Here is a 26,850-nt window from a genome sequence, read left to right on the forward strand (position 1 = left end):
TTTAATTCATGCAAAAAATCATTAAAAAAAAATTATTTCTAAAAAAAATTAACCATACAGCCTTATAGACCCATATTCTGAAGTCGGGTTTAACTTAAACTCAGGTTTAAGTATGGGAAGCCAAAAGTATCAAAATTTTTATTAAGTTGTATGTTTCTTATGTTTACTGTGCTCTTTTCTGATTCATCAATGGTGAAGACAATCATCTACTTCAGTGGCGTACCTAGGATTTTCCACAGGGGGGGGGGGGGAATCGGCCATCCGAAAAATTTGACAAGCAAAAAAAAAAATCAAGGTTTTCGTACCAGAAAAAAAATTGACAAGCAAAATCAGGGCGGGCAAAAGAGGTCTTTGAAGCTCGTCAGGGGGGCAGGTACATGTTATTTGTATGGGTTGTGGCTCGTCAGGGGGGGGGGGGCAGAGTGCCCCCCTGCCACCCTCGTAGGTACGCTAGTGATAATAACCTGACTCTTTTGGGGTTAATAAAAAAAAACATACATTACCCATACTCACACACAAGGTTTATTTTTTCATTCGAAGGCGTATTGAAAGAACCTGCTATCTATGCGAGAAAAGAGTAAGAAATATGACTCAACATCTGGATAGAAAACACAAGGATATGTCTGAGACTGAACGCACTAAATGGAGAATCGAAATGAAGAATAGGTATGACTGCATCCAGCATTGATAATTCTATTTTCTTGTTCTGCTACCAACTTTCTAACAGCATGCATGCTCTTCGAAGGTTAAAACTAACAGGGGTAACAATATTTACATGAGCTTGAATTGAAACTACACCCCTCCAATTTAATCTTGCTCAAACTTTCCAAGAAATGTCTTTCATTTTTCTCTTTTATTTGAATTCAACTGGTTTCAAGGGTTTCATTCTCCTTTGCCCTCCATGTCAATTTAGATCATTTAATCGATACTTATATTTTCATGTGATGATTCCACCAAACCTGTTATAATATTGACATACAAAGCACAATTACATTGGTAATTGGACAATAAAGATAAAATAATCACCTGATTGCATTTCGTAAGAGACCAGATGAAAATTTTACAAAGTCAGTTAATCATGTACATCAAGGAGTGAATTGTCAATTATTTAGATCAAACATTGATTTCCCAAATGATTATTAAATGTAGCAGATCAAAATGCTGAGGCCTTCCTTAAAGGACAAGTCCACACCAACAAAAACTTTTATTATATGAAATATGAAGTATTTTGATTTTCTCACCATTGTCATGTGAAATGAAGTTTCATTCCTCCCTGAACATGTGGAATTTAATTATTTTCACATTTTTTTTTTAGGCAAGGAGGTCCTAAACATCAAATTCGTCAAAATTGAAATATTGTATAATTAAAGCAATAAAAAACAAAAGAAATAGTGAGTTACATCATCGACTCTCTCATGTGGACGTAACTGGCTCATTCATAGAACTATTTTGTTAAAAATAAGCAAAACTTGGAAACCTCATAACTTTCTTATTTTACATCCGATTTTGATGAAATTTTCAGCATCGTGCTTGTCTGATATTTCTATATTGATTCAAATCAAAATTTTTCTGAGGTGGACTTGACCTTATTTTTAAGTGGACCAAGTGCTTTTAAGTTGTTGAGATGGTTATGTTTCTCTTGTTGAAAAATTTTGTTTCTGTCTTCTTATCTTATTAAAAATGTTGTTATTGTTCAACTTACTTGTTTTATGACAATTTTCTCTTTTGTTTGTTCTAGCTTTGTGTATAACCCCCTTTGAGAGCCATAAAACTCTCATTCTCCACAACTTTCTTCTTCCTGGACTGAATGGATTCTCAACGTCACATAGTTGAAAGCAATGCCTCTGTCATCCACGGATTTTAATTATATTTTACTTATCAACAAAATTCTGAAGCAATCAAATTTATACATTACCATTATCAATTCCAATCACTCAATAACTGTTAACAAGTAGCATTAATCTGTGACCTTGGCATTTGACCTTCACATCATGAAAACTTAAATAATCATGGTTTAAATATTAAACTTTTTAGTATATACTGAGTACCTAAAAACACTTTTCATGAGTTATAGTAATACCCTATTAACTCGTGGTAACCCAAAATAAGCAAATATCACATCATAATAATCAAGTTACTGTTAGATGATATGTTTTTCTAATTCGAAAAGAAAGAGCAAAAACACCAAAATGAATTGAAAATTGATTCTATTCCCGAGATTTAATACAAAAACAGTCATTTTTCAATATTTTGATTCAAGAATTAAATATGTGAGACCGGGAAAACAGGAAAACGGTTAATTTTTCTGTTTTACTGTTTACATATTAAGTTTCATTTTTTTTCTCTGAACGAGTGGAACGCCTCTGGCAGTCTCGCCTGCATTACACGATTACAAAAAGCAGCAGTGCTGATTTCGAAAACGGGTAATAAATAATGATTGAAAAAAGGAAATGGACAATACGATAATATGTCCATGGACCCAAAATGACATCTGACCATTATCATATGACGTAAGAAGTGTCGAAAACAATAATTGATACTATGTCTATTTTTGATGAACTATTATTTGATGAAAGTTATGATGTCATATGAACAAATACCCCTAACACAGCTAAAGTTCATTGACCCTACATGACCTTTTTCACGTGACATGAAAATCACACAGGATATTCAGTGATACTTGATTACTCTTATAAGTTACAAAGGTAATTCAACAATTACCCCTAACATGCCCAAAGTTCATTGACCCTAAATGACCTATAACTCAGACAGAATGCCCAGTAACGCTTCATTACCCTTATGTGTAAGTTTCATGAACTAGGTCCATAAACTTTTTAAGCTATGACGTCATTTAAAAAACTTAACCTTAGGTTAAGATTTGATGTTGACAACGCCGCCATCAGAAATGCAGCGCCTAAAGTCTTGCTCTGCTATGCAGGCGAGATAAAACAAAAATTGGATTGAAAATGATTCTATTTCAGAGATTTAAAACAGAAAAAAATTTCAATATTTTGATTCAAGAATGGAATGTGTAAAAAAGGAAACAGAAAAATGGTTCATTTTTCTGTTTTAGCATATTTTGATTTTTAGTTTTCCCTTTGAAAAACACACAATTTAAATTGAAATTTTTGTTTCCTTTTTCTGTTAGCAGTAAAGTAGCAGTCATTTTATGATCCATGTTGTTGGGCTTTCATGACAAACTTGAACATAATGGTAATTAGGTGTCATAAGATGAAGGACGGACGACGGACAACATTTGGGTCCCTAAGTCTCGCCTTCACCTATGGTGGGAGAGACAAAAAGCAGCACCTACCACCTCACTCTGCTATGCAGGCGAGACAAAAAATTTCCCAAGTATACTTTCAAGTAGTTTCTGACACCAATTTCAAATATAATGATTTCTCAAGGCTACCCACTCTTCAATGAAAACGAACCCCTCCCCCCCTCTTTGATGGGTAGCCATTGGTGACGGCAATAATGTTCATCCTGGGGCCGCATGTTGACCTCTGAATCAATGCCTAGAATCAATTATTACAACCTTCCGGAGATGCTCCTGGGTATTCATACCATCAAGATCTGCTTTGTTGACATAGTAAGTTCTTCTTTTACTCCAATGACTTGGGGTTGTAACAATTATCATCAATCTGATTCCATCTTTGCTGCCATTTTGACTGAAAATAGAAAAGATGTCAAAGATAAATTGTATTGAAAAATATTTAACCCTAAAAGGATTGGGGGGATGATACCCCTCCCCTCAAAGGTTTGTGCGACTTTTACGGAAATTTTAAACTTTTACCTTATTTTGTGAAAACAGTTACATGCATGCCACCATGAATATTACAATTAGGTGGGCTGATGATGCCATGTCTCCACTTTCTCTTTTCTTTCCCTATTACATGAAATCACATTTTTAAAAATATCTTCATATATATGTGTATGATATGCCTTTCTTGTAACAAAACGTATCACACATTAAATTTGTTAATTCATTTTTTTATTCTTTGTGGTCAGAATTTTAAGAAAAAAAAAAAGAATAAGTGGGAATAAAACATCATCAGCTTGTTCCTTGCATATTCATGAGGGCATGTACAGAAAAATTTTGACCAAAATAACACTTTAAAATATTATATAACTTTGTTATTTCTTGTCAAATTTTCATTTTCAATTTTTGTTCATCTGTTGTTTAATTCTTATGTTCAAACTTTGCTGAAAAAATGCTGCTATAAATATTGTTCATAATTTGTGTTTTGGGTATCTTTGTTAAGAGGAAATATTTCTTTTTAGGTCATTTGTTTCAGTTTTGTAAAACATTTGTAATGTAGGTCAAACTTTTGATCGAAACATGCTGCCGAATCATCAGCGATTTTACGAACTGCCACTAATCCCTGCTAGTCTCCAAAACATGATTTCGAGATAATCGTATTCAAAGTATGGATTTTTTCCAGTGTTCAAAACTTCATGTAAGAAATTATCTATACAAATCAAAGCATACATACTATCATTAGATAATACACAAAATTTTGTTTACAATTCAAATTAATTTTCTCAATATTTAAAATGAAGCATAGGTATGCATCTCAGAAACTGATAATTACAAAATTCAAATATTTATCAAAATGATTTAAACAAAATAAATGACCAATATAAACAAGTAACATTTTCTCTTTACAATGGTGCAAATGACATTCAATTAAACTTAGTGGTTAAATTCTTAGAGGAAAAAAATAGAAAATCTCACGGTTCACAAGATTTTGTAGGCAGGAGCATTCAGCTACGAGATGATTTGGAAGCATCTGGCCTATTTGCTCATTAGCATAGGGACCTACGGTCTACCTGGGGTGATTTCCTAGAATGCAATGAAAATATGACAATGATATGAATTATGGTAAGGTTTTGAACCTTCATTTAAGGACGTTCCACAGTTAAAATGAAGTCCATGTCATTTTTGCCAAATTATGCAGAGAGTTATTTTGGTATCTATGCATTATGAAAATGCAAAAAATAATATAGGTTTCTGTGCTTATTTTTTTTCTACGGGTCTTCAAAGTCGCCATATTTGAATGATATGCAATCTTGCGCAATCAAGAGAATTATGCCTCTCTTAGACCTCACGAATTCACCAAATGAGTTTAAATCACCTTACTCAGTGGATACCGCATCAAACTTCATCAAATTTTCAAGATATAAAACAAAGTGTATACCAAAGTAAGAGAAAGTCTTTAAATTAGTAAAACTATATCTATTTGGATTCAGCAGCGCCCTCATTTGGCAAGAATGGTGCAAAAACTCGGAAAAACAAATCTTCAAAGACGTCAATCTACTCAAAAATAAAAAAAGTAATTTGTAAGCTGCACTTTTTCCAAAATCCATGTCATTTTCATCAAATTCGGCTAAATTGTAGAGGAATGCATATCGAAGGTGTAAGGAAGTTAAAAGTATGGGGTCTGTGTGCTCGTTTTATAACTATGAGTGTCCAAAGTGATGCGAGTTGGCATGAAAATCGCCCAAAATGCACCCAAAACGTGCAAAAGTCTAACAATGCCGTCTAAAATGCGAATGGTTCCGTAGTTTTGCCCCCAAACATTCAAAATTCATGTCATTTTCATAGTACTCACTAGATTTGTAGAAGGATATATTTTGATGACATTAAGATATTAAAACAATGGGGTCCATGTGCTCGTTTTTAAACTATCAGTATCTAAACTGTTACGAGTTGGCTTGAAACAGCCCAAAATGCGCCGAAAACAAGTAAAAGTCTGATATAATACCGTCCAAAATGTCTAAAATACAAATGGTTCCGTTGTTCAGCTGCCAAACATTCAAAATACATGTCATTTTCATCATACTCTCTAGATTGTAGAGGAATATATTCTGAAGACGTTAAAATATAAAAAATATGGGTCCATGTGCTCGCTTTTAAACTATCAGTGTCCAAAATGTTGCGAGTTGGCTTGAAACAATTTACAATGCGCCTAGAACTGGCAAAAGTCTAATATCGTCCAAAATGTCTAAAATACGAATGGTTCCTTAGTCCTGCTCCCAAACATTAAAAATCCATGTCATTTTCATCATACTCTCTAGATTTGTAGAGGAATATAGTCTGAAGAAGTTAAGACACTTAAACTAAGGGGTCCATGCGCTCATTTACAAATTATCAGTGTCCAAAGTATTGTGAGTTGGCTTGAAACAGTCCAAAATGCGCTGAAAACAAGCAAAAGTCTGTTAATACAGTCTAAAATGCGAGTGGTTCCGCAGTCTTGCTCCCAAATATTGAAAATCCATGTCCTTTTCATCATACTTTCTCATAGATACTTTAGCACCTGAATATTCCAAATATGCAAAAGTTAAAATGGGTCCATGTGCGAAGTTTATTTTTGCTATAGAGCTTAAAAGTTAACCAAAAATGGATGATGAAGAATTGCGCATCCAAAAGAATTTGGCATTTTTAGACCTCACGAGATCACAACATTGAGTTTAAAGCCCTATTACTCAATTAAAATCCATGAAAATTTCATTAAATTTTGCATTATGATTAATAATTGTATCCATGAGATGGATAATCTATCTATATTGCTGTCAATTGTTTGCTCATTTAAGTCTAACAACACTCTCAGTTCTTAGAAATTGCGAGAAAGATACTCAGCATAAAAAAATGTGAAATTTCAATAACAAACTTGAGAATTGAAATAAATGCTGCACTTTATTAAAACCCATGTCATTTTCACCAAATTTTGCAAAGTTGTAGAGGAGTGTATACCTAAGAAGTGCAAACATTAAAAAATGTGGGTTCATGTGCTTGTTTTCAAACTATAAGCACTCTTATTAAAGCAAATTTGCTTCTTAAAACACCCCAAAACGCGCCAAAAGCAGTATCTATGCATGTGAGGAAAGTTTCCGATCCACTTTTTCATTTATTCATACTCGGGGTCATATTCATCATACTTTACTGCACTACAGAGAAACTATTTTGAAATTGTAGAGGAATAAAAAAAAATGGTCCATGGAATATTTCCAGTTTACTAGCTTCATAAAATAATACATCAGATCTGCAGTTAGTGCAGATAAGGAGAAAAATCAGCTCACATTACCTATGTACAGCTGATTAAATCAAAGGTTCATCCATTGTGACGTGGGCGTGCAAAGTGTAAAATATGCGCAAACCATGATGTGTACAAACATAACTGTGAAACGTCCTTAAACCGTATATAATTAGCATTTTACATTGTGTGTATTAAAAATAGACACTCTGAAATATTCCTATAAAATGAAGGATAAAAATAATAATTGGCTTTTATATAGCCCAAGTTGAATCTACATGTAATCCCCTCACAGTCAATCAAACGTTTATAGCATTAAAAAAAATCAGTGAACAATGATCATTTCACATGAAGTTTACAATGAATTGGTTTTCTTAGGGAGCCGACCACTCACGGCGGTGAGCCATCAAAGAAGGGAAAGAAAGAATGTCCCATTTGCCAGTTAAGAGTAACACGCCTCGACAATCACCTACAGATGAAACACAAGGTACCAAGAGGTAGTGGTGTAATGCGGGATGCTTTAACTTCGAATGAAGGTTTGTTTTCTCCTCTTGGACTCTTAAATATTAGATATTTCCCTTCAAGACAGAGATAATGGGCATTTGAAACTAAAGCAAGAAGCTGTACAATTAATATTTGCTTAAAGACATTTCTTGGTTTCCAGGATTCCTGAAGAGTCCCAAAATTTTTGCATGCAAAGGAAAGAAAATCAAATAAAGCATTCTATTTTTCATTTAGTAACTATGTGTGTATGACATATTTAACTAATTAAAATGTATGATCTTATGATGAAATTAACATGAGATGAGAGTTAAAAAAAATTTGAAACAGAAAGGAGTACAAAAGATATTTTTTTGTATCTAAACATAAAATACTTACCAAAATTTTCTCTGAAATTTCATGATGTTAATCATTCCTTCAGTATTCGATAAACGGTATCTGAAAGAAATAAAAACTTTTGAATTATTATTTAATTTAAATATCTCGTTATCGTTATTAATAAGATAATTAATGCTTCACTCTCTTTTGATAACATTGTTTCACATGATTATGTCCTAATTTCGCATCTTAATTCACTTACAACGAATTTCATCTTTGGAGTAATTAATAGAAATTAGAATGGAATGCATTCAATCATTTCAATTAATGAGACTTTTTTTATGCATTTCATAAAGACTTTTGTTGAAACTAAAGTTTAGGAATATGGCACGCATAATGTGCACGTCTATTTGCATCAACATTTATGATCTCATTTCAGACTATATACATGTATATCTACATTGTAAAGAAGGTAGATTCTAACTACAACCCCATCCCCCCCCCCTCCTCCCTACCTGGAGCGGTGAGATGAGCCTAAATATATCCTAGATTTTTAGGGTAGAAAAAGACAAACCTTCCATACCAAACCCATTACTCTAATCAAGATCTTCTTTGAAATTTAAATTATCAGTCATGAATACATAGAAATAAGTACCTGCAAACTTATGCCCAAGCGTATGTTGCAATTTCGTGGTTTTGTTTTCTGGATAACCAGTAAAAATGACTATGACACCCAATGTGGAGAGCTTTGCAGCATACATGTCGATGACTGGCTTGAGTGAAGGCACCACCAAAGACTACATAGGAATGTTTGGCAACATCACAAGAATGGCAGGGGGAGATCTCCGAGGGATTTTCACAGACGGGAGCAAACTAGTGACGTAAGTATAATAGAAAGGGAAAAAAGGATTGTTTGAGAATAATTGGAAAAATAAGAGCAGATATAAGCATTTTGGAGTTGAGATCAATGAAATCAATTATATTACTTATTCTCCTTAACATTCAGATAGCTTGATTCAGTCCTTCTGATGGTCTTGCAAACTTTTTAGGCATATGGTCAAGAGAAGGCAGGGACTGTAACCTGCATTCCTAGTCCTGGTCATTAGAAGTCTTTAAGACGGGTGATGGGAAAATTGTTCAAAATGAGATGTCACATTTGAAATGCATAAAAAATTAAAGTTACATTACATGTATTTTGCAATTTTAAAGTAGATGTGGGTTTATACGAGTATCATTGTTTCCTTCATTGGCTAAGTATCAAAGCAGAAACTGTATACTTTTAATGTGAAATTGTAATATTTTTTAAAGTGATCTCTCTTTTCTTCTTAATTGACGATTTTATTCATATCAAACTACCAGTAACCATCTAACCATCTGAAGTAATTCCATTCTTACTAGATATAACTGCTCCTTTATTGAGGCAGAGCTTTTTGCAAGGATTTTATAGGTCTTCCTTATATATATATATATATTAAGTTATAAATTAAACTTTCAGAAGAAATTCGCAACAGTTCTTGTCTTACCATTTTTAAAAATCACTGAAAATCTGGTTGTTCACACAAGTTTTTCAAAATTCTTGCACCTCTTTAAAAGGTTTCCCACTATTTTTCTCTTCTCTTTACTCCACTTTCTCGCCTATCAATGTCACTTCTTCCTCAAACCACTTCATCTTAGTCCTCCCATGACTCCACATGGGGTACCCTAAACCGCATCTGTAAGAGTTAAGAGAGAGTATGAAATTTATGTTTTAGTGGTTTTTTTAACAGGGTTCTTGATGAAATTAAAAGAACGAAAGCGCCGAAAACAGCGAACAAGTATTATGGAATCATCAACAAATTCATTAATTTCCTCCTCACTGAGCCGGCATATGATGGCAAGCAATTTGGATCTGAGTCAGATCTAACGAAGACAAACAGAAGAGTGAATACATGTCTGGCCGGCTTGAAAAGAAGCATCAAACACCATGAAGCTCTACTAAAGAGCAAAATATCAGGTACATAAAGTGGACAAATGTTCAAGTTCTTGCTAATAGCCTTCAAACAATTGATTCACGATTGGACAATGAACAAACAGTGTACACCTAATGAAAGTATCTTTTTTGTGTCTGTGTGGATGCCAACATTTACCCCCACAATAGTAATAAGGGTTAGCTTATTAAAGTAATTTTTCCAAGTTAAATGAAATTTTCAAAACTTCAAATCCAAGGTCAAATTGCTATATTAAAAATAATCCAAGGTGCATTTTGGGAGAAAAATATTATATGGATATAGAAAGAAATATGTGCATTTGATTGTGGATTTGCTTGTAAAAGTTTTATCAGCATGTTCACGCATCTGAGAGAACATAACCAAAGTACACGTACATGTAAATAATTAATTCAAGAGAAAACTATTCCATAGAGAAGTCCCAACATTAGTGAGGCAGTCAAGTTTAACTTTACATGTAATGCCAGTCCCTGTTGTTAGGTATTCATGTTTGTAAGTCATTCCAGAATGACTTTTTTATTGTTCTTACAGCTAACATTATGCTTATGCTTTATGCATCTGTCTCAGTTCCTATGTATTGAATTTCTATATACATAAGATTATATCTTAATTAATGAATTCAATGCAGCAGCAATGTTGAGTTCCTGCCCGGGGAGGGGGGGGGGGGGGGACTTCCATTGATGAGTGGATACCATGCGCGACCAACAGGTCTCAAAAAGCATCCTAGACACATATTTTCCATTTTCTGAAAATGCACCCCTTAAGTATTGGCATGTGAAACCCTACCCTTAACAAGTATTTGAGACAAAACGATCCTCTTGGCAAGTATTCCCTGAACTGGACCCCTAAACAATTGTTAAGTCATGGACATCGATCGTTGGTTTTAAAATTACCTACATCATTGGGTTAAGTACAGCCCCACCTCCCAAACCTCGCGCAAATCGTACTCTAAACACGTAGTGTTGACTTTTGGGGCAATAAGTACATCCGTTATAAAACATTTTAGTCTTAATTTTTTATAACCTCGCAAATTCGACCCTAAACATGTAGCTTTCCTAGTGAAAATAAATACCCTTTTTCTTTTTTTGGTGTTATTGACACCCTTATTATGTTATGTACGTAACATGCTCATTTTGAAAAAGACATCCTTTTTACATGTTTTTGGGGTCGCGCACGGTATCCACTCGTCAATGTAAGTGGCCCTCCCAGGAGTTCTTGTCACTCATATCAATATCCCTACCTGGATTGGAGATTCTTTACAATCAATAACACTCTCTTTACCATCTTCAGAAATTGGCTGCCTCATCGAAGAGCTGGGATGAAATTTAAAAAAAAATTCAATAGGTAAAAATGTTATACTCTCTGAATTCCAACTACCAGTATTTCTAACAAAAGTTTCCTATGATATAGTAAATATTGGCAGAACAACAACAACAAAATAATTCAAATAAGTTTGCTTATTACTTCTTTTACAGACTGTCTATTGGACAAAGCTTCGGTAAACAAATTCCGCAAGATGCTTTGCGATGAAACGGATAAGGCTTATGGTAATTATTCATAAATTTTATATTATTATATATAGGGCATGATGTATGCATTCATTGACTTCCAAGACCAGTAGAATGTGAAGAAACATACATGTAGGTGTTTCGATACATCTGTTAAAGGTCAGAGCAAAAGAAGGGAACCATAAATTGAAAGAGCTTTCGATATGATACAAAAGCTTGGAATTTGTAGTATAGGAAAACATTAGTTTCCAGTTATGATTATGTCCTTTTAAGAAAATAACTTTTGAATGTGGAAAAGTGTGCTTTTGGTGCAACAGTACAGAATTGAGCTATGATCATTAGCTAATATGTCAAAAAAGCTTTTTAAAAATTATCTTTGGATCGTCATTCGTTACCATGCTATTCCTAATATGAATTCAGTTCTGTGATTTTCTGCCAAAATTTGGTTAAAATTGGGAAATGTGGTAAAAGTTTGGGGCAGTCTGCATCTTTTTTTCCAAATAAATATTTTGGGGCAATTAGACTTGACATTATATGCAGGGACCCTACATTTTATCACTCAAAAGACAAGTCCACTCCAGAAAAAATCTGATTCAGTTCAATAGAGAATAATCAAACAAGCATATTTCCTGAAAATTTCATGAAACTTGGATGTAAAATAAAATTTCGCTCATTTTTCAGAAAAAAAGTTATACATGTATGTACAACTAATACGGATATGCAAATGTTTTTCTTGCACCCTGGCCATTGAGAGGAAAACGATAGGCCTATGTCTTGGAGCGAAAAAATTTAATGTAAACAGGGGGTCCCCTCTACGGCACATACCCAATGTCCAAAATATAATGTATTCAAAACCGCTGAAGTGAGACCAATGAAATTGTTACAGAATTTAGAACATGACATGAACTTTCTCATTCTACACATTTCACTCAGAATTACATATAATTTTAGAACTAATTCAGCCGTTTGTCAGAGGGACATTTTTTTTTTTTGGGGGGGGGGAAACGCTGAATTATTTGCATTCCGACATTGATAATCTGATTTCAAATTTGTAGGAAATTGTTATCTATTAATCTTTCACATGATTGTTACCATTGCATTTAATAGATAAGTACGAAGACCAAGAAAAGGTGGACTGGAGTATCACCCGTCCAATTAGGGATGCGCTCATGATAGAAATCGAATGCCAAAACGCAGGCCGTTCTGGCCTATGTTCTTCGCTACTCCTGTCGGAAGTAAACAACAGAAAGATCATTGATGGGAAGACTGAAATAAAGGTAATTCAAAACAATTATAAAAAAATTATCTTTTATTAAGGGTTAAGCTTTTTATCAATATAACTTTTAATTGATATACAGTGTGTCCCAGAAAAAAATGAAACCAAGATTTATCGATGATTTATAATAACTTGATCATAAATAAAATAGACAAATGACCTACCATTTTAAAGCTTAGAATCTCATCTTTCATCTGAAACTACTTAGATTATTTCTCATTCACGCATGAGTGAGTAAAGGCAATTTGAAAAGGGGATACCAAAAATCACTTGGCGGGCCGTATCTGGGTTTTAAAAAGAAAACCACATTTTTATAAAATTCAATATCTGCTCTTTGATTTGATACCTCAATTACAGAAAATGGTCAAGATATAACAAAGTTCTGGTTATTTGAAATAAGATTGAATTTCAATAATTTCTTTAAATGAAGAGGTTTTACAGACTAGCGTTCAAACTCACTCGACACTCCGTTTTGTTGACGATCAGCCATGCATTAAGTCTTTTGTTACTGTGCGACAGCTTCCGTGGGAAACCGGTGAAAACATGTTTATTTAATGAAATTATGGAAATACAAGCATTGATTCAAGGGATCATATCTTTTGTACTTCTTTGATTAAGGTATCAAAGAAACGAGCAGATATTGAACTTTTTAGTCATGTGATTTTCTTTTTAAAATTCAGATACCCCGCCAAATGAGTTTTTGGCATCCTTTCTTCGAATTGTTTTTGCTCACTCATGCGTGAATGAGGAATAATCTAAGTAATACCAGATGAAAGAGGAGATTCTAAGCTTTACATTGTAGGTCATTTGTCTATCTTATTTATGATTAAGTTATGATAAATCATCGCTAAATCTCGGTTTCGTTTTTTCTGGGACGCGCTGTATGTCCCACTGTTTCTCACTCAAAATTTAAAAATTTAACATTTGACTTTGAGATTTAATATTGGATATGTATGGCCATGTGTCTTTAACTTGCCTCATAAATGTTTTTGTTTTAATACACATTTTAAAAATCATACACATGTATGAAAATATGAAAAAATTACGATTTCATGTAATAACAAAAGAAAAAGGAAAGTGGGGACATGACATCATCGGCCCATCTAATGAATATTCATGATGTGCATACAACTGTTTTTACAAAATATTGCTAAACTTTAAAATTCCATAACTTTGTTATTTGTCATCCAATTTAGATTAAATTTTCATTGTTTTGCTAGGTGAAATTTACCTTTCTTTATATAGCTTTAAATATTTTGAGCCTGGAGTACCCCTTTAAACCTCAAAAGGCTCTTGAAATATCACCAAAATGATTGCGAGCATACACGTATAATCAGGAACTTTTGAACTCCATACCACCCAAATTAATGTGATTATTGCCACCCTACATGTACATGATACAAGTTTGAAGCTCATAGTCACATGATTCTAAAAAGACGTGTTTGTGATGGCTAACTTAGTCCACAATTTACCTTATTTACACAGGTTTGCCGACACAAAACCATGTCTACGCATGGCCCAGCAACGATCATACTAGATGAATATGGGTCAAATCTTCTCGAAATGTACTTGGTATTGCGCAGCAAGACCATTGGGTCAAGAATAATCTTGGAAGGCCTCGAGGATGAGCCGTTCTTCATCGAAAAAACAGGAAACAAGATGAGCAACCCTGGCCAGACCATGGCCAGGTTGTGGGAATCCTATGGTCTGCCAGGACGTTTCCTACCGACAAATATTCGAAAAACAACAAGCACACACGTAATAATTAAACCCTTTGTTGATTATTTTATCAATTTAAAAAAAGTATCAACTGTTAGCAGAAATGCAAACAGTTGATACACCTGAAATGAAAACATAAAAAACACCCCCCAGAGTTTGATGAACATGACTTATTTCATATTTTTCTGAGAGATGAGATGATAGGCTTTCATTTAATATAGAATTCTTAGTATTTCAGTTGGTGTTATGAATGGATGAATGGTACAGTTAGCCTTTAGACAAAGGCTTAGTGTCTGTACCTACCGACTGAAAAGAGACTAATTGTTAAAAGGCACGTAATTTGGCCCGCGATATGGCACAATGATCAGTGTATTATTACTGAATAAAAAATAAATAAACATACTAGAAAATAAATATAGGGCCTATTGAGATAAAGCTCTGGGGCACATTTCATAAAGAGTTACAACTGTAACTGTGCCATAATGGCAAAGTTACAACAGTTAATGAGACTCTATATGAAAAGGGCTCCTGATGCTGGGTTTTGATTTTTAAGGGCTAGCACACATAGCCTAGTTGTGCTATTACATAGGAAATCATAGTTGTTAATAGTATTGTAGTCCAGTAACCAAACATGTGAAATTAAAAATACATATAGAATGTCGAGCAATTGGCCAGGGCAATTTGTTAGCACTGTATAGTTAGGTCAATGATAGGAATGGCACTGCTCTGCAGATTATACGGGCTACTACTAATTTCTGACTTTCTGGGAAATACTGATCATTCTCATGTAATTTTTGGCCAATGAAAAGATTACAAAAAATTCTGGGAAATTCGGAAATTGGAATGAAAGAACAATTAACATGGCAACTTTCAATAGTTAAGGACGTTCCTCAGTTATGTATCTGCACATACATGTGTGCTCATATTTTAAGATGCATATTTACATCACAAGTAATCAGCTACAGGGATCAGGCATTTTTTTTCAATAATCTGCACTCTAACAGCAAATCTTGATATTTTATTTTACAAAGATATTTAGCTGAAAAATATATATCGAACCAACTTTTTAAATGAAATACAGATCAAGTTATATTTCACCTTTTTTTTTAAATAGTCATATCGCGGGGTAAATGACCAGCCAATTCGAGTGCCAAATGACGCGCTGTGCCAATTACACTATTAAAGCAGATCAATATACCTTGTACCCAGTCCCATGACATCTTCAGCATCGTTGGTGCAGATTGGTGCATCGGCATCCTCACGAATAATTAATGCATTCACCTCTCCACCAGATTACAAAAAGTACTCTCGTCACTGACTGCTAGTCTCATATTAGCAACTGCTTGACGAGGAATATACATGTAGTCAAGAATCCTTGTAAAAAGGCTATGGTATAATTGGATCCACTTTTCATATTTCATTTCTTGTAAAAAAAATGAAAAGGATCAAAATTTTATTTGAAATAAAATTATTGTATCATCTCTCAGAAAAGATGATCAATGAAGCATTGCGAGTTATGCTTTATGATCACAGAACTTGACATAAATCTGCATTATTGCGTATACCGATTCATAATCATTCATTGGCCAATAATGCATGACTATTAAATCACAATTTGCAACCAGGTGAAAAACAAAGGATATATTCATGTGATATACGATTCATAGTTTTTATGATGATATCCAGGGAATTTTGGAGAAGTTTCTTTAATTTTTATTTAATATTTTTAAGAAATGGAAGGAGATATATGTAATATTTTTGGTATTTTTGTATTCTATGAATCGTTACCCTTCTTTTGATATATGATTATTTTACACCGGTCAGGGTCTTTAATTCATATCTAAATAATGAACTGTTCTTTCTTATGTTTTACCTTACATTTGAAAGGTGCAAAGGACGCTACCGCCTCTTGAGGCAAATGAGGTTGCTAATTACATGTCCCATCTCCCAAGCACCGCCAGAAAATTCTACTTGTCAGCCCAGGAGACGGATGCCAACCAAAGGGCTGGCAAAATCATAAGAGAATCGTGGAGAGTAAGGAAATTATATACTTACTATAAGTATCAACAAGTATGTATGGTTGATCTCTGAAATAGACCTGGTGTAGATTATCTAAAAAGGGCAAGGGCAAATATGACTTGATATTAAAATAAATGACTCCAAAGAACATAATCATTTTTATTGTATTCCTCAGATAAAATTTGTTGCATTTGGTTTCTCGTGAACTACATCTCCCATGGAAATTATAGTTTTCCCATAGATCCAAGAGCAGGAGGAAATGACTATGGCTGTGATATATTAGTTATCATAATCCATCAATTCTGGGGTTACGGACGAAGCATGCCAGTCTGGCTCAGCGTAGGGGTCTAAAGCTGTGTCAGTGCACACCCAGCAGCACAGGCCAGCAACTACAGGCTGCGTGGCTTGGAATTCAAACAAAGATCTAAGAAGTCATTTTATAATTGTGCCTCAGATATGGTTTATGATCAAACACAAAATACCATTCTAATCATAAATGTATTAATATTACGGCCAGCTTTTCACAAGGTTTTCGAGTTGCCGTATTCAACAAAGTGAGCCGGATATTAAATTGTGAATATGCACAACAAGTTGAGTCAAGATTTGACATAACCCAGAGAGCCCTGAAGCGGAGGGGGGCCCAAAATGCCTGGCAGACAAAATGCCGACATTACACACAAGAAGGCGATCCATTTGAAATGAAAGAGTACACGGAAGCCAACCTATTTTTTTCTTTTTTGACAGGGTAAACATCTTGGATCCGTGTTTTACTTAACTTCGTGGGCGTGGGCTCTCTGGGTTAGATTTGACGGAACTTTAGTGAACCCGAAGCACAATGGCCTGCTCATAACATGGATCTGGCAAAAGTCGCATGCAGCCTACCCAAAAAATAATTAGCATAAGGTGCCTGGTCTTGACCATCTTGCTAGGACCATGTACTATTGATCCAGACTTGTTACACATTAACAAGGATTACATGGAGATTAGCCCAATCTAAACAAAACAAAAAACAAATGTAAGACCAACCTCCCATAAATAATTCCCTATACATGTACTTTCTTAAAACCTAATATCCATATACTATAGCAAATAAATGTAAATACAGTTGTACAAACTTTCCTTCTACTCAATTATAGATCAATGAAGACGAAGCATCGGGAAGTGGCGTACATGTCTCCGAACAAGGCAGAAGAGTCACCGCAAAGGTAAATGCATGTGAATGAATTTTTTACTAAATATAAAATATTGGATCAAGTTTACATTGCATACAATCAGAATTTATGCCTCAACTAATTGTCAATCCAATCTCATTATTAAAAGAAGACAATTTGTAATATATTTTTCAAGAATTTGCAAAGAACAGATAGGGTAGACTCTTGAAACACCAGGAAATTGTTAAGGATAACAAGTGGAACGGCTCTGGCAGTCTCGCCTGCATTATGCGATTTAATATAGCAGCAGTGCTAACTGAAAACTACTATAAAAAAGTCATTCACAAAAACACCATTCATATAATGACATAATACCAAATTTATTGACCATAAATGACATTTGAACGGTGACTTAAGACTTGTCAACTACACCCATGTCCACATTTCATTCACTCTATCCATAAACTGTCAAAGTTATGATGGCAATTCAACAATTACTCCAACATGGCCTACGTTTATTGACCTTAACTGACCTTTGACCTTGGTTTTGTGAAATGAAACTCACACATGATATTCAGTGGTACTTGATTAACCTAATGTCCAAGTTTCATGAACTAGATCCCATAAAATTTTCAAAGTTATGATGGCAATTCAACAAATACCCCCAACTTGGCCAAAGTTCATTGACCCTAAATGACCTTTGACCTTGGTCATGTGACCTAAAACTCAGGCAGGATGTTCCCTAATACTTAATTAACCTTATGTCCAAGTTTCATGTACTAGATCAATAAATTTCTAAAGTTATGATAGTAATTCAACAAATACCCCCAACTTGACCAAAGTTCATTGACCCTAAATGACCTTGGTCATGTGGCCTGAAACTCAAGCAGGATGTTCACTAATACTTGATTAACCATATGCCCAAGTTTCATGAACTAGCTCCATACGCTTTCAAAGTTATGTCATTTCAAAATCTTAACCTTCGGTTAAGATTTTGAAATTAATTCTCCCAACATGGTCTAAGTTCATTGACCCTTAATGACCTTTGACCTTGGTGATGTGACCTAAAACTCAGGCAGGATGTTCAGTAATACTTGATTAACCTTAAGGCCAAGTTTCATGAACTAGGTCCATATACTTTCTAAGTTATGTAATTTCAAAAACTTAATCTTAGGTTAAGATTTGATGTTGACGCCGCCGCCGCCGTCGGAAAAGCAGCGCCTATAGTCTCGCTCTGCTATGCAGGCGAGACAAAAACTAAGTAAAAAGTAAAAATTAATGTTCAAGTTCATGTACACACAGTGATCAATTTAAAAGACCATGTATATGTATATCAATGTTGAGCCAATTTTAATGACAATGTCAACTTTGAACTTATGGATTCCTGGATATGTAATATAAATTAAAAATCATACTTTAATAATAAAATATATTTAATTTCTAAATAACATATATTTTTGTTATATTTAATGTAAAAGTATTTTGAAAAGATTTTGCATATCGGTTTGTTTCCTGTCCCTTTCACATTCCTTTTATGTATTGAACATTTTTAGTTAAAATGGATTTGGCACCTCCGCATGGCATCAGCACAAATTTTATATTGTATGGAATTGAAAATATTGAAAAGTATGGATATAAATATGTGTAATATTTTTTTCCCCAAAAATGACAAACATTGTTTCTTGAAACAGCTTGAAAGGGGTATTAAAAGAAAAATACCGCTAGAAGATGAAGACGAAGATGGAGATGAAGATGAAAATGAGGATGAAGAATGGGTGCCCTGCACCGAAGAGAAAAGCAAACCAAAAAAACAGGTTGGTATAATATCATTAAAAAAATAAGTGTTTAGTCATGATAAATCTAATAAATGTACAGTTTTTTTCTACTTCAATCCACCTAAAGACTTCAGAATTTGGTTCGTTGTTATTTTTTCACAAAGCTGACCACTAGTCTGAAGAGTGTTATGAAAAACATTTTTTTAAAGATATTACCCTAATCTGATCAGGTAACTTTGTGTGTTATTGACAGGGGGGAGTGGGTGCGATATTATAATTAGAAGTATAAACTTTAAATTTTAATGGACAGGTAGATATCTCTATCAAAAAGGTTTAAAGCTTGTGAGTAGTTTTGGTAAATCCACCAAAATTCACCTTTCACTTTTCCATATCATTGCTCACTAATGTGCATGGATATGCCCTATAACACTTATGATGTACAATGTACATGTGTAGATATGAAAAGAACATACATGTGTTTTACAGGATAAATTTTGCGATTTTACATGGAAAAATTAAATTTGATAGGATGTCTGATAAAAATAGAATATCTGCATGCTTTTGTTTTTCAATTAAAACCAATTCTAAAAAATGGAACTGGTTGAAACTTCCAAGATATATCTTTGTAACTCTCAGTTATCTAATCACTAAATTTGGAAGTGCTCAAATACACCTTTTTTATCTAAAAACAAGCATCGCCAACAGAGGGCACTAGATATCCAAGATTTTAATACTTAAAATTTTCTCCGAGAAGTGGCAGTTGGGAAAATATTATGGTCTCTATGCTTCAGTAAGACTGTCACATAGATCAGCGCTTGTCAACGGTGGGCCGCAAAGCTCTCTCAGGTGGGCCCCGAGAAGCTCCAGGGGAAGACAAAAAAATAGGAGAAAAACTATAGTATATTTCACAGACCTGTCCAGACATGGTATGTCCGATTAATCTATGCCGGTCAAACAAAACTAAAGCACGCCTACTGTAAGTATCATGCATGTTGCAAAGCAATGGTTTTAATGCGATTGTCGCCCATTTACCAGACATTTGCGAATGCAGATTAGTTCTCAAACTGTTTGTTTCAAATGTGATTCAGAGCTTTGTGTTCAAATTTCATGAAACATTTTCCTAAAATTTTGGCAAGTGGGCCTCGAAAAAATTTGAGAGTCAAGATGGTCCTCGAGTAAAAAAAGGTTAAGAAGCACTGACATAAATGATATTCGATTATCAATCACATTATTGACCCTTTACCAAAGCTATGCACAGGCTTTTAAGAAACTGTGTAAATACATGTATAATATAACATTAATTGTACAACGCCTACTTAGCTTGTTGTACGCGAGCAAATGGGAGGCTGAATGTCAAACATTCGTACTGTTGCACAAAAGACGTACCATCCAAAATGTACCGCTGCACGGCTTTAGGAGATGACGTCACAATACGATTTCATTCATTGCGCTCAGTAAAAAATGAAGGTGCAATACGCGTATAAACCTGCTGGCTAAATGCGCAATGCTGCCAAAGGACATGTGCGCTTGTGGGATTTTCCTTTTGCTTGCAACATTTTGCTCCTTTTTTAGATTACTGCAGGGAAAACTCTTGGTTTTTTTCATATTTTCGCTCAATTCCGAGGCGATGTACAACACAAATAGCGAATATTCTTATTCGTGCAATGGTGCGAGATTTCGCATTCGGTGAAAGAAAGAAACGCTCTATTCAACTCGGCTAACGCCTCGTTGAATAGAGCATCTTTCTTTCACCTCATGCGAAATCTCGCACCATCGCACTCATGCCTATTCGCTATTTGTATACTATAATTATCACTGGAGGTAATTAATACCACCGCCACTGTATCAGACTATCAGAACAGCATTTTATGGTCTTGCATGTATGCATCCTTATCTAAAGAACAATGTTTGTACAAAACTTCATAAGACGTTGAAAAGTGACAAGGTAGTTTGAACTGCAAATTTTTTTGCCATTTTTTCGGCATATTCTATTTACGTATTGCACATCTTAACCTCAAGACTAATGTATGAGTCAAATTTCATGTTCTTATTCTTTGATTTTTCTGTTTTGACACAAGCCTACTTGTTCCAAAGGTTTCATTCCCCTTTAAGTAGTTTGAAGCGCAATATTTGCAACCGGTCGACCGACCAAACGCCCAACCGTAATGCTAATTACAAACTTAATTTGGCTGCTTTGGCAGAGCATAATAACCACAATGATGTAATTTGAAGGTAATAAAATTGAAATAAACAATGATTTTAACAAACATAAATAATGTCTCCAATATTTTGCTTGAAGAGGAAGGTTCTGACAGATGAAGATTCCGCCAAGATGAGGCAGATGTGCAAGGAAGAATTCATCATTAACAGGAAGAAGGGTAGACCCTTGAAATATCATGAGATTGTAAGTTCAGTTGTATATCTTTATATCCTACATAAATTAGTCACATGATTCTAAAAAGAAAAATTTAAATCCTGTATGCTGATTGGTTTAAATAGCATCATGTGACCAAACATATTCTCACTATTTTGCGATGATGTCAAAAATGAAACGCCCACCGAAGAAAATGTGCTATTCCGTGACGTCAGTGATGAAATAGTCGACTATTCCATCATTGACGTCACAGATCACGCAATTTCCTTTACTATCATGTTCGTGAACAATCCACCATGGTATTTGGTGTCAACAAAATAAGACTTCCAATATATATAAAAAAAACAACTTATATTTAACTGTTATATTTATTGTACAATTCATCTCACAAAAAAGGAAACCTGTCTTTAGAGCTATATATCACAATAAGTGAATAGGTTTGTACCATTAATCTAACATTAATTAATAATGAAATCTCCTCTTTGACTTGAGACCCGGTTTTACGTGATTGTTCAGGCATTGCGGATTAAATATGAGCAATGTCAAAAACGATTGGTGCAGAAAATCACATGTGAATCTGTTTCCATCCCATTTAGAGAAAAAGAAACCTAACAAAGAATACAAAAAGTATGCTAATGAGACATTCCTTTCTTACAGAGTGCCGTCCCATCCTAAACACTGCCTTAACCCATTTATTGCACATCTTGGTTTTGACATTTTCACTCTTCTAGATCATCTATGCATGAACTCTTCATAACATATTTGGTATCAAAATAATGAAGAAATGCTGAATTTTATGATTATGTCAATGAAAGGACATAAAATACTTCAGTTTGCTATGTTGACAAATAGAAATGGGAATCATTGTTTCCTTTATTGTGGGACACCCTATATAATTATTCTGATAAGATATTTTCTTGCATATCTTTGTCTCTTGCATACCCCATTCACATCACTTTTATACCTTGAGCATTTGGATTTGGCATAATTATACTAAACCTCAGCTGATGAATCACATGGACAAAAACATTGTGTTTCTTATGAGCTTGTTGACCTTTGTCTGGTGGCCTGCAAAGCCTCAAATTTATTGATAGATCACAGTCACTTCTGGACTGAAGTTTATATATCAAATTATTCCGAAACATCAGCTTGAATCTATTGATGCATCAATTTATATTAAGTGTTGGTATAGGATCATTCGAATTCCTTAACAATACATGATGTTTTTCATCTATTTCAGATAACAAAGGTGTACAACAAGATGAAACCACCGGTTTCCAAAAAGAGATTCGGAGACAAAGCCCGTCATGGTGGCATGAAAAAGTTTTATTAGGTCTAAGGCACTCTATGTATTCAATGTACAATGTTTCATGCAATTATTTTCTTTTATCTTTAAGTATTCATGTAATCAGTTGGGTTTGGATAATTTGTGCAGAAAAATTCAGATACATGTTTGAGATAGAATTCAAACACATAGGGGCATTATCACCACAGATGGTCACAGAGGCAAACAAATCAAGTTGATATTCATGTCAAATGCTTTATGTTTTTTTAATAATACAAGACCTGAAGTTTCTAAGACAATTTTTTTTTCCGACTCTGGCAGCCATTTTTATTTCAAAGTATGGATACAAAGTAGTGTTGAAAATATAATTTGTTTTGACAGATTTTTAAAGAACAGGTTTGATCATGATGTTTTCGCATGTGATTTAGCTTACTATTATAACACTTTTTAAAATCCCACAGAAAGAAACACCAGTAATTCATTCATCTGATAAAAAAATTGATGAAATATGTGATATGGTATGTAATGTCAGTTACTGAAAACATGAACTTTTTTTCTAATTTCTTTGAAAAGAGGATATATTATATAAAACTTGGTAGATTTCCTCTCTAGGTAACACCCCCCCCCTTCTACACCAAAATTAGAGATTACCAATTAACAATGAAGCCATAGGGTACCATTGAATATATGTAATGTCAGTTACCAAGTGGAAAATGTAATGTCAGTTACAGGTATGTATTGTTAGTTACCATGATAAAATGTTGGTTTAATATCAATATTGAAGTGCAAATCTGTGGTCAATTTTATGGTGAAGAAATATTGTATACTTGTTATTCAGGTCTTTCACTTTAAAAGTCACACAAGAAGGAGCTTGCTATTGTATTGCCTAAATCTGCAATACTTTTTAAGCTTAACATTGTGATGAAGGAGATTTCCAGGGTCCCTTTTTTAGTTTCCAGGATTCTTTTGAGCATTGCCTCGCTAAAAGTAAATTCCTGGTTTTTATGCCTGTTAGTAGTGTGGATGTGTGATACAATTTTTGTTTTTGGTTTACAAGTATAGATAAAAAGTGAAATTTGACTGTTCTGATCAATGTTGCATGGATCTACTAAAACTGTTTTTTTTTTTTCTAATTTACAAATAGTTCAGTTTCAGTTTAGAAGCTGGAGTTTATTTTTTGTTGACAGCTTAAAGATCCAGACCGGACCCGAAAATGAAATTGATAAATTATATACCAATCGAAAGCTTATAAGCTACTAAATACAACAAGGTATGCTTTATGCATTTTCACCGCTTCCCAGCTGAGTATTTTGCTTAAGAATATTCCAATTATCGGGCTTCGAACCCAGCTTAGAAAATAGGCTTTATTGTGCTATTCACATGCCTCGAGACCGTGACGTCACGTTGTGTAAGAAGCGTCGTGATTCCATAGGATTGTACACAGAAAAACTGGGTGATTTTTTTGCTTTCCAGATAATGCATTTCATTCTCTTCACTTCTATCACAGAGGGATATCACATATATTTTTACCCACAAGCTTGAATTTATAAAATCTGCAGTTTTGAACTAGTTTTTGCCATGTTTTATTTCCTGGTTATTTGGCGCAGATTTCAATTATATCTGCATTTAGATTATGTATAACAACTTTTCCTGACATAGCAATTTAGGCCCAATAAGAGCCAAACAAAGAAATCACAATAAAGGTAGTAAATAGTTGTAGGTTTACAAACTGTACAACAATTTGAACAGTGAATAATTTTGAGTGCCATTTTCATCTGAAAACGAAAAAAAATAATTGATTCATAACATGGAAATGGAAGAAAATACCCAATGTTTTTGTACACAAACCTATGGAATCACAACCCTCCTGACACAACGTGACGTCATCATTTCCAGGCGACGTGGGGGTGCTCAATCGAAGCGTACTTTGGAGGAGCAGTTTCTTTGATTTTTATTTAATATTTTTAACTATTGGAAGGACATACATGTAATATTTTTGGTATATTTGTATTGTATGAATCATTACCTTTATTTTGATATATGATTGTTTTTACACCGGTCAGGGTCTTTAAAAAAGATTTTTTTCTGAAGTGTCTGTTACTATACTGTACTTTTTAAGTTGACCTTGTTCAAAAGAAAACTAATCAGTGCATATTTTTGAAACATGCTGTTTATCTTTAGTGATAGATGTATAGTTGTTTGGAATGGTTTTCCAGTGTGACCCATATTTCATAATATTTGAGAAACAAAGTAAAACAAAAAAGAGCAATCTTTATGGTATATTGATGAAAAAAATAGCATAAATTAATTATGTAATGATTGTTACATTATTTTGTGTTTTATTTGTGTGTGAATATACATGTACCTGCTATCTAAGAAAAACAATCCAACAAAAGAGCTTTGGGCTTACACTGAAATGTAATTGAGGTTCCTTACTTGTACAAAATAGCTCAGACTTTCCCTTTTACAAACTTTCAGGTGAAATCAGTGTTTATATGTACTACAACTACTATCATTATATTTTAAAGTCATGATAATGATTGGGTTTTATATGAATATAGTAGGGTACTTGTTCAAGATTTTGGAAGGCTGTACACCTTTACAAAAAATGTATTTTTTCCTAATCTGCGACTTTCAAATGACCATGAAGTATTACATGTAAGGGTCAAATTTATTAAACTGGTAGATTTAAAATAAAGCTTAATGGTTTGCATAGTCTTCATTTTAGCTTTCAGTGCAAAGTATTACTAACCAATTAAGTTCATGTTGCCCATTCACTAATCCCATAATGGGCTTTACACAATAGAAATATTTTTGTTTGCAATGAGCTGTGAGCTGGGTCAGTGCTACATGTATACAAGTCATGTCTAGCTCATAGCTTATTGAAAGAACCTATTTTGAAAATGGATTTTAAAAATTGGAACATTTGAAAAAAACAATTTAACATGCAGGAAAGATAGAGATAAAGAATAAAAAGGAGAGGGAAGGAAAGAAACAAAAGAAAGAAACTTACTTTCGTTCCACCACCCATAAGGTTGATTATTACCACATTTGATTGAAATCCAATATATAAAATGTTCAAGCTTGCGGCAAGCATGCGACAAGCTTGTGCAAGCTTGCGGCATGCTAGTAACTAGCATGCGGCTAGCTTAATAAGCGTGTAATATGCAAGCAGAGTAATAGTTAAGCGATCTTTTAGTGAGCAGGGACTGTTTGCTAGCATGCAAGGGGGGCATCCCAGCCCCCCCCCCCCCCCCCCGACCATTTGAACAACTTTGGATCCCCCAACCATAAAGTTGATTCCTACCAAGTTTGGTTGTAATCCGATAACCCGTTCTGGAGAAGATGAAAATGTAAAAGTTTATGGACGACGCACGACGGACAAAAACGGACGGCAATAGCTCACTTGAGCGTTCGGCTCAGGTGAGTCAATAAAATCCTGCTTTTATGATCCTCAAATGACCTTTGCTCAGTGACCAGAATTTAAATTTGTCAAATTGCCGATATCTGATTCTGATAACGACTATACAGTACTGGCATTCAAGTTTTATGAACTACAGACAATATTTGCAAAATTATATTTAATTCAAAATATTAAACTTGGTTAATTGATCTAGGGGACGCCAAATTGATGGTTGACCTACATGTAGGGAGGCACCAACTTGATTTTCAACCTGGGGGCGCCAAATTGATGTTTGACCTAGGGGGTGCCATATTGATGTTTGACCTGGGGGGCGCCAAATTGATGTTCCACCTGGGGGGCGCCAAATTGTCCTGTAATTGTCCCGGAGCCAATTACTGAACTTAAACATGGGAGGCAAGCCAAATTAACCTTAAACATGGAGGGAAGGCGTCAAATTGATGTTCCACCTAGGTGCGCCAAATTGACCTTAAACATGGGG

At 34.3% G+C, this 26,850-nt stretch overlaps 1 protein-coding gene and 1 long non-coding RNA gene across 2 annotated transcripts; one reads left to right on the forward strand and one right to left on the reverse strand.

The window, feature by feature from the left end:
• Positions 1 to 859: 859 nt before the first annotated feature.
• LOC135157174 (uncharacterized) lies at positions 860 to 16,458 on the reverse strand. Its single transcript, XR_010296226.1, has 8 exons — positions 16,400 to 16,458; positions 14,098 to 14,347; positions 11,082 to 11,154; positions 9,380 to 9,568; positions 8,512 to 8,729; positions 7,917 to 7,976; positions 4,739 to 4,846; positions 860 to 3,671 (listed from the first exon to the last, which is right to left on the reverse strand). It is a non-coding gene; the product is annotated as an uncharacterized LOC135157174 (long non-coding RNA).
• Positions 8,576 to 25,638, forward strand: LOC135157173 (uncharacterized). The gene is made up of 10 exons (XM_064112018.1): positions 8,576 to 8,737; positions 9,623 to 9,849; positions 11,317 to 11,388; positions 12,457 to 12,626; positions 14,111 to 14,383; positions 16,232 to 16,378; positions 17,500 to 17,568; positions 19,206 to 19,328; positions 21,589 to 21,693; positions 22,904 to 25,638. Exons 1-10 carry the CDS (start codon positions 8,577 to 8,579, stop codon positions 22,994 to 22,996), a joined length of 1,440 nt encoding a protein of 479 aa, XP_063968088.1. The 5' UTR covers position 8,576; the 3' UTR covers positions 22,997 to 25,638.
• The last annotated feature ends 1,212 nt before the right edge of the window (positions 25,639 to 26,850 follow it).

Source organism: Lytechinus pictus, chromosome 17 (assembly GCF_037042905.1).
Source record: "Lytechinus pictus isolate F3 Inbred chromosome 17, Lp3.0, whole genome shotgun sequence".
NCBI classification, from domain to species: Eukaryota; Metazoa; Echinodermata; class Echinoidea; order Temnopleuroida; family Toxopneustidae; genus Lytechinus; species Lytechinus pictus.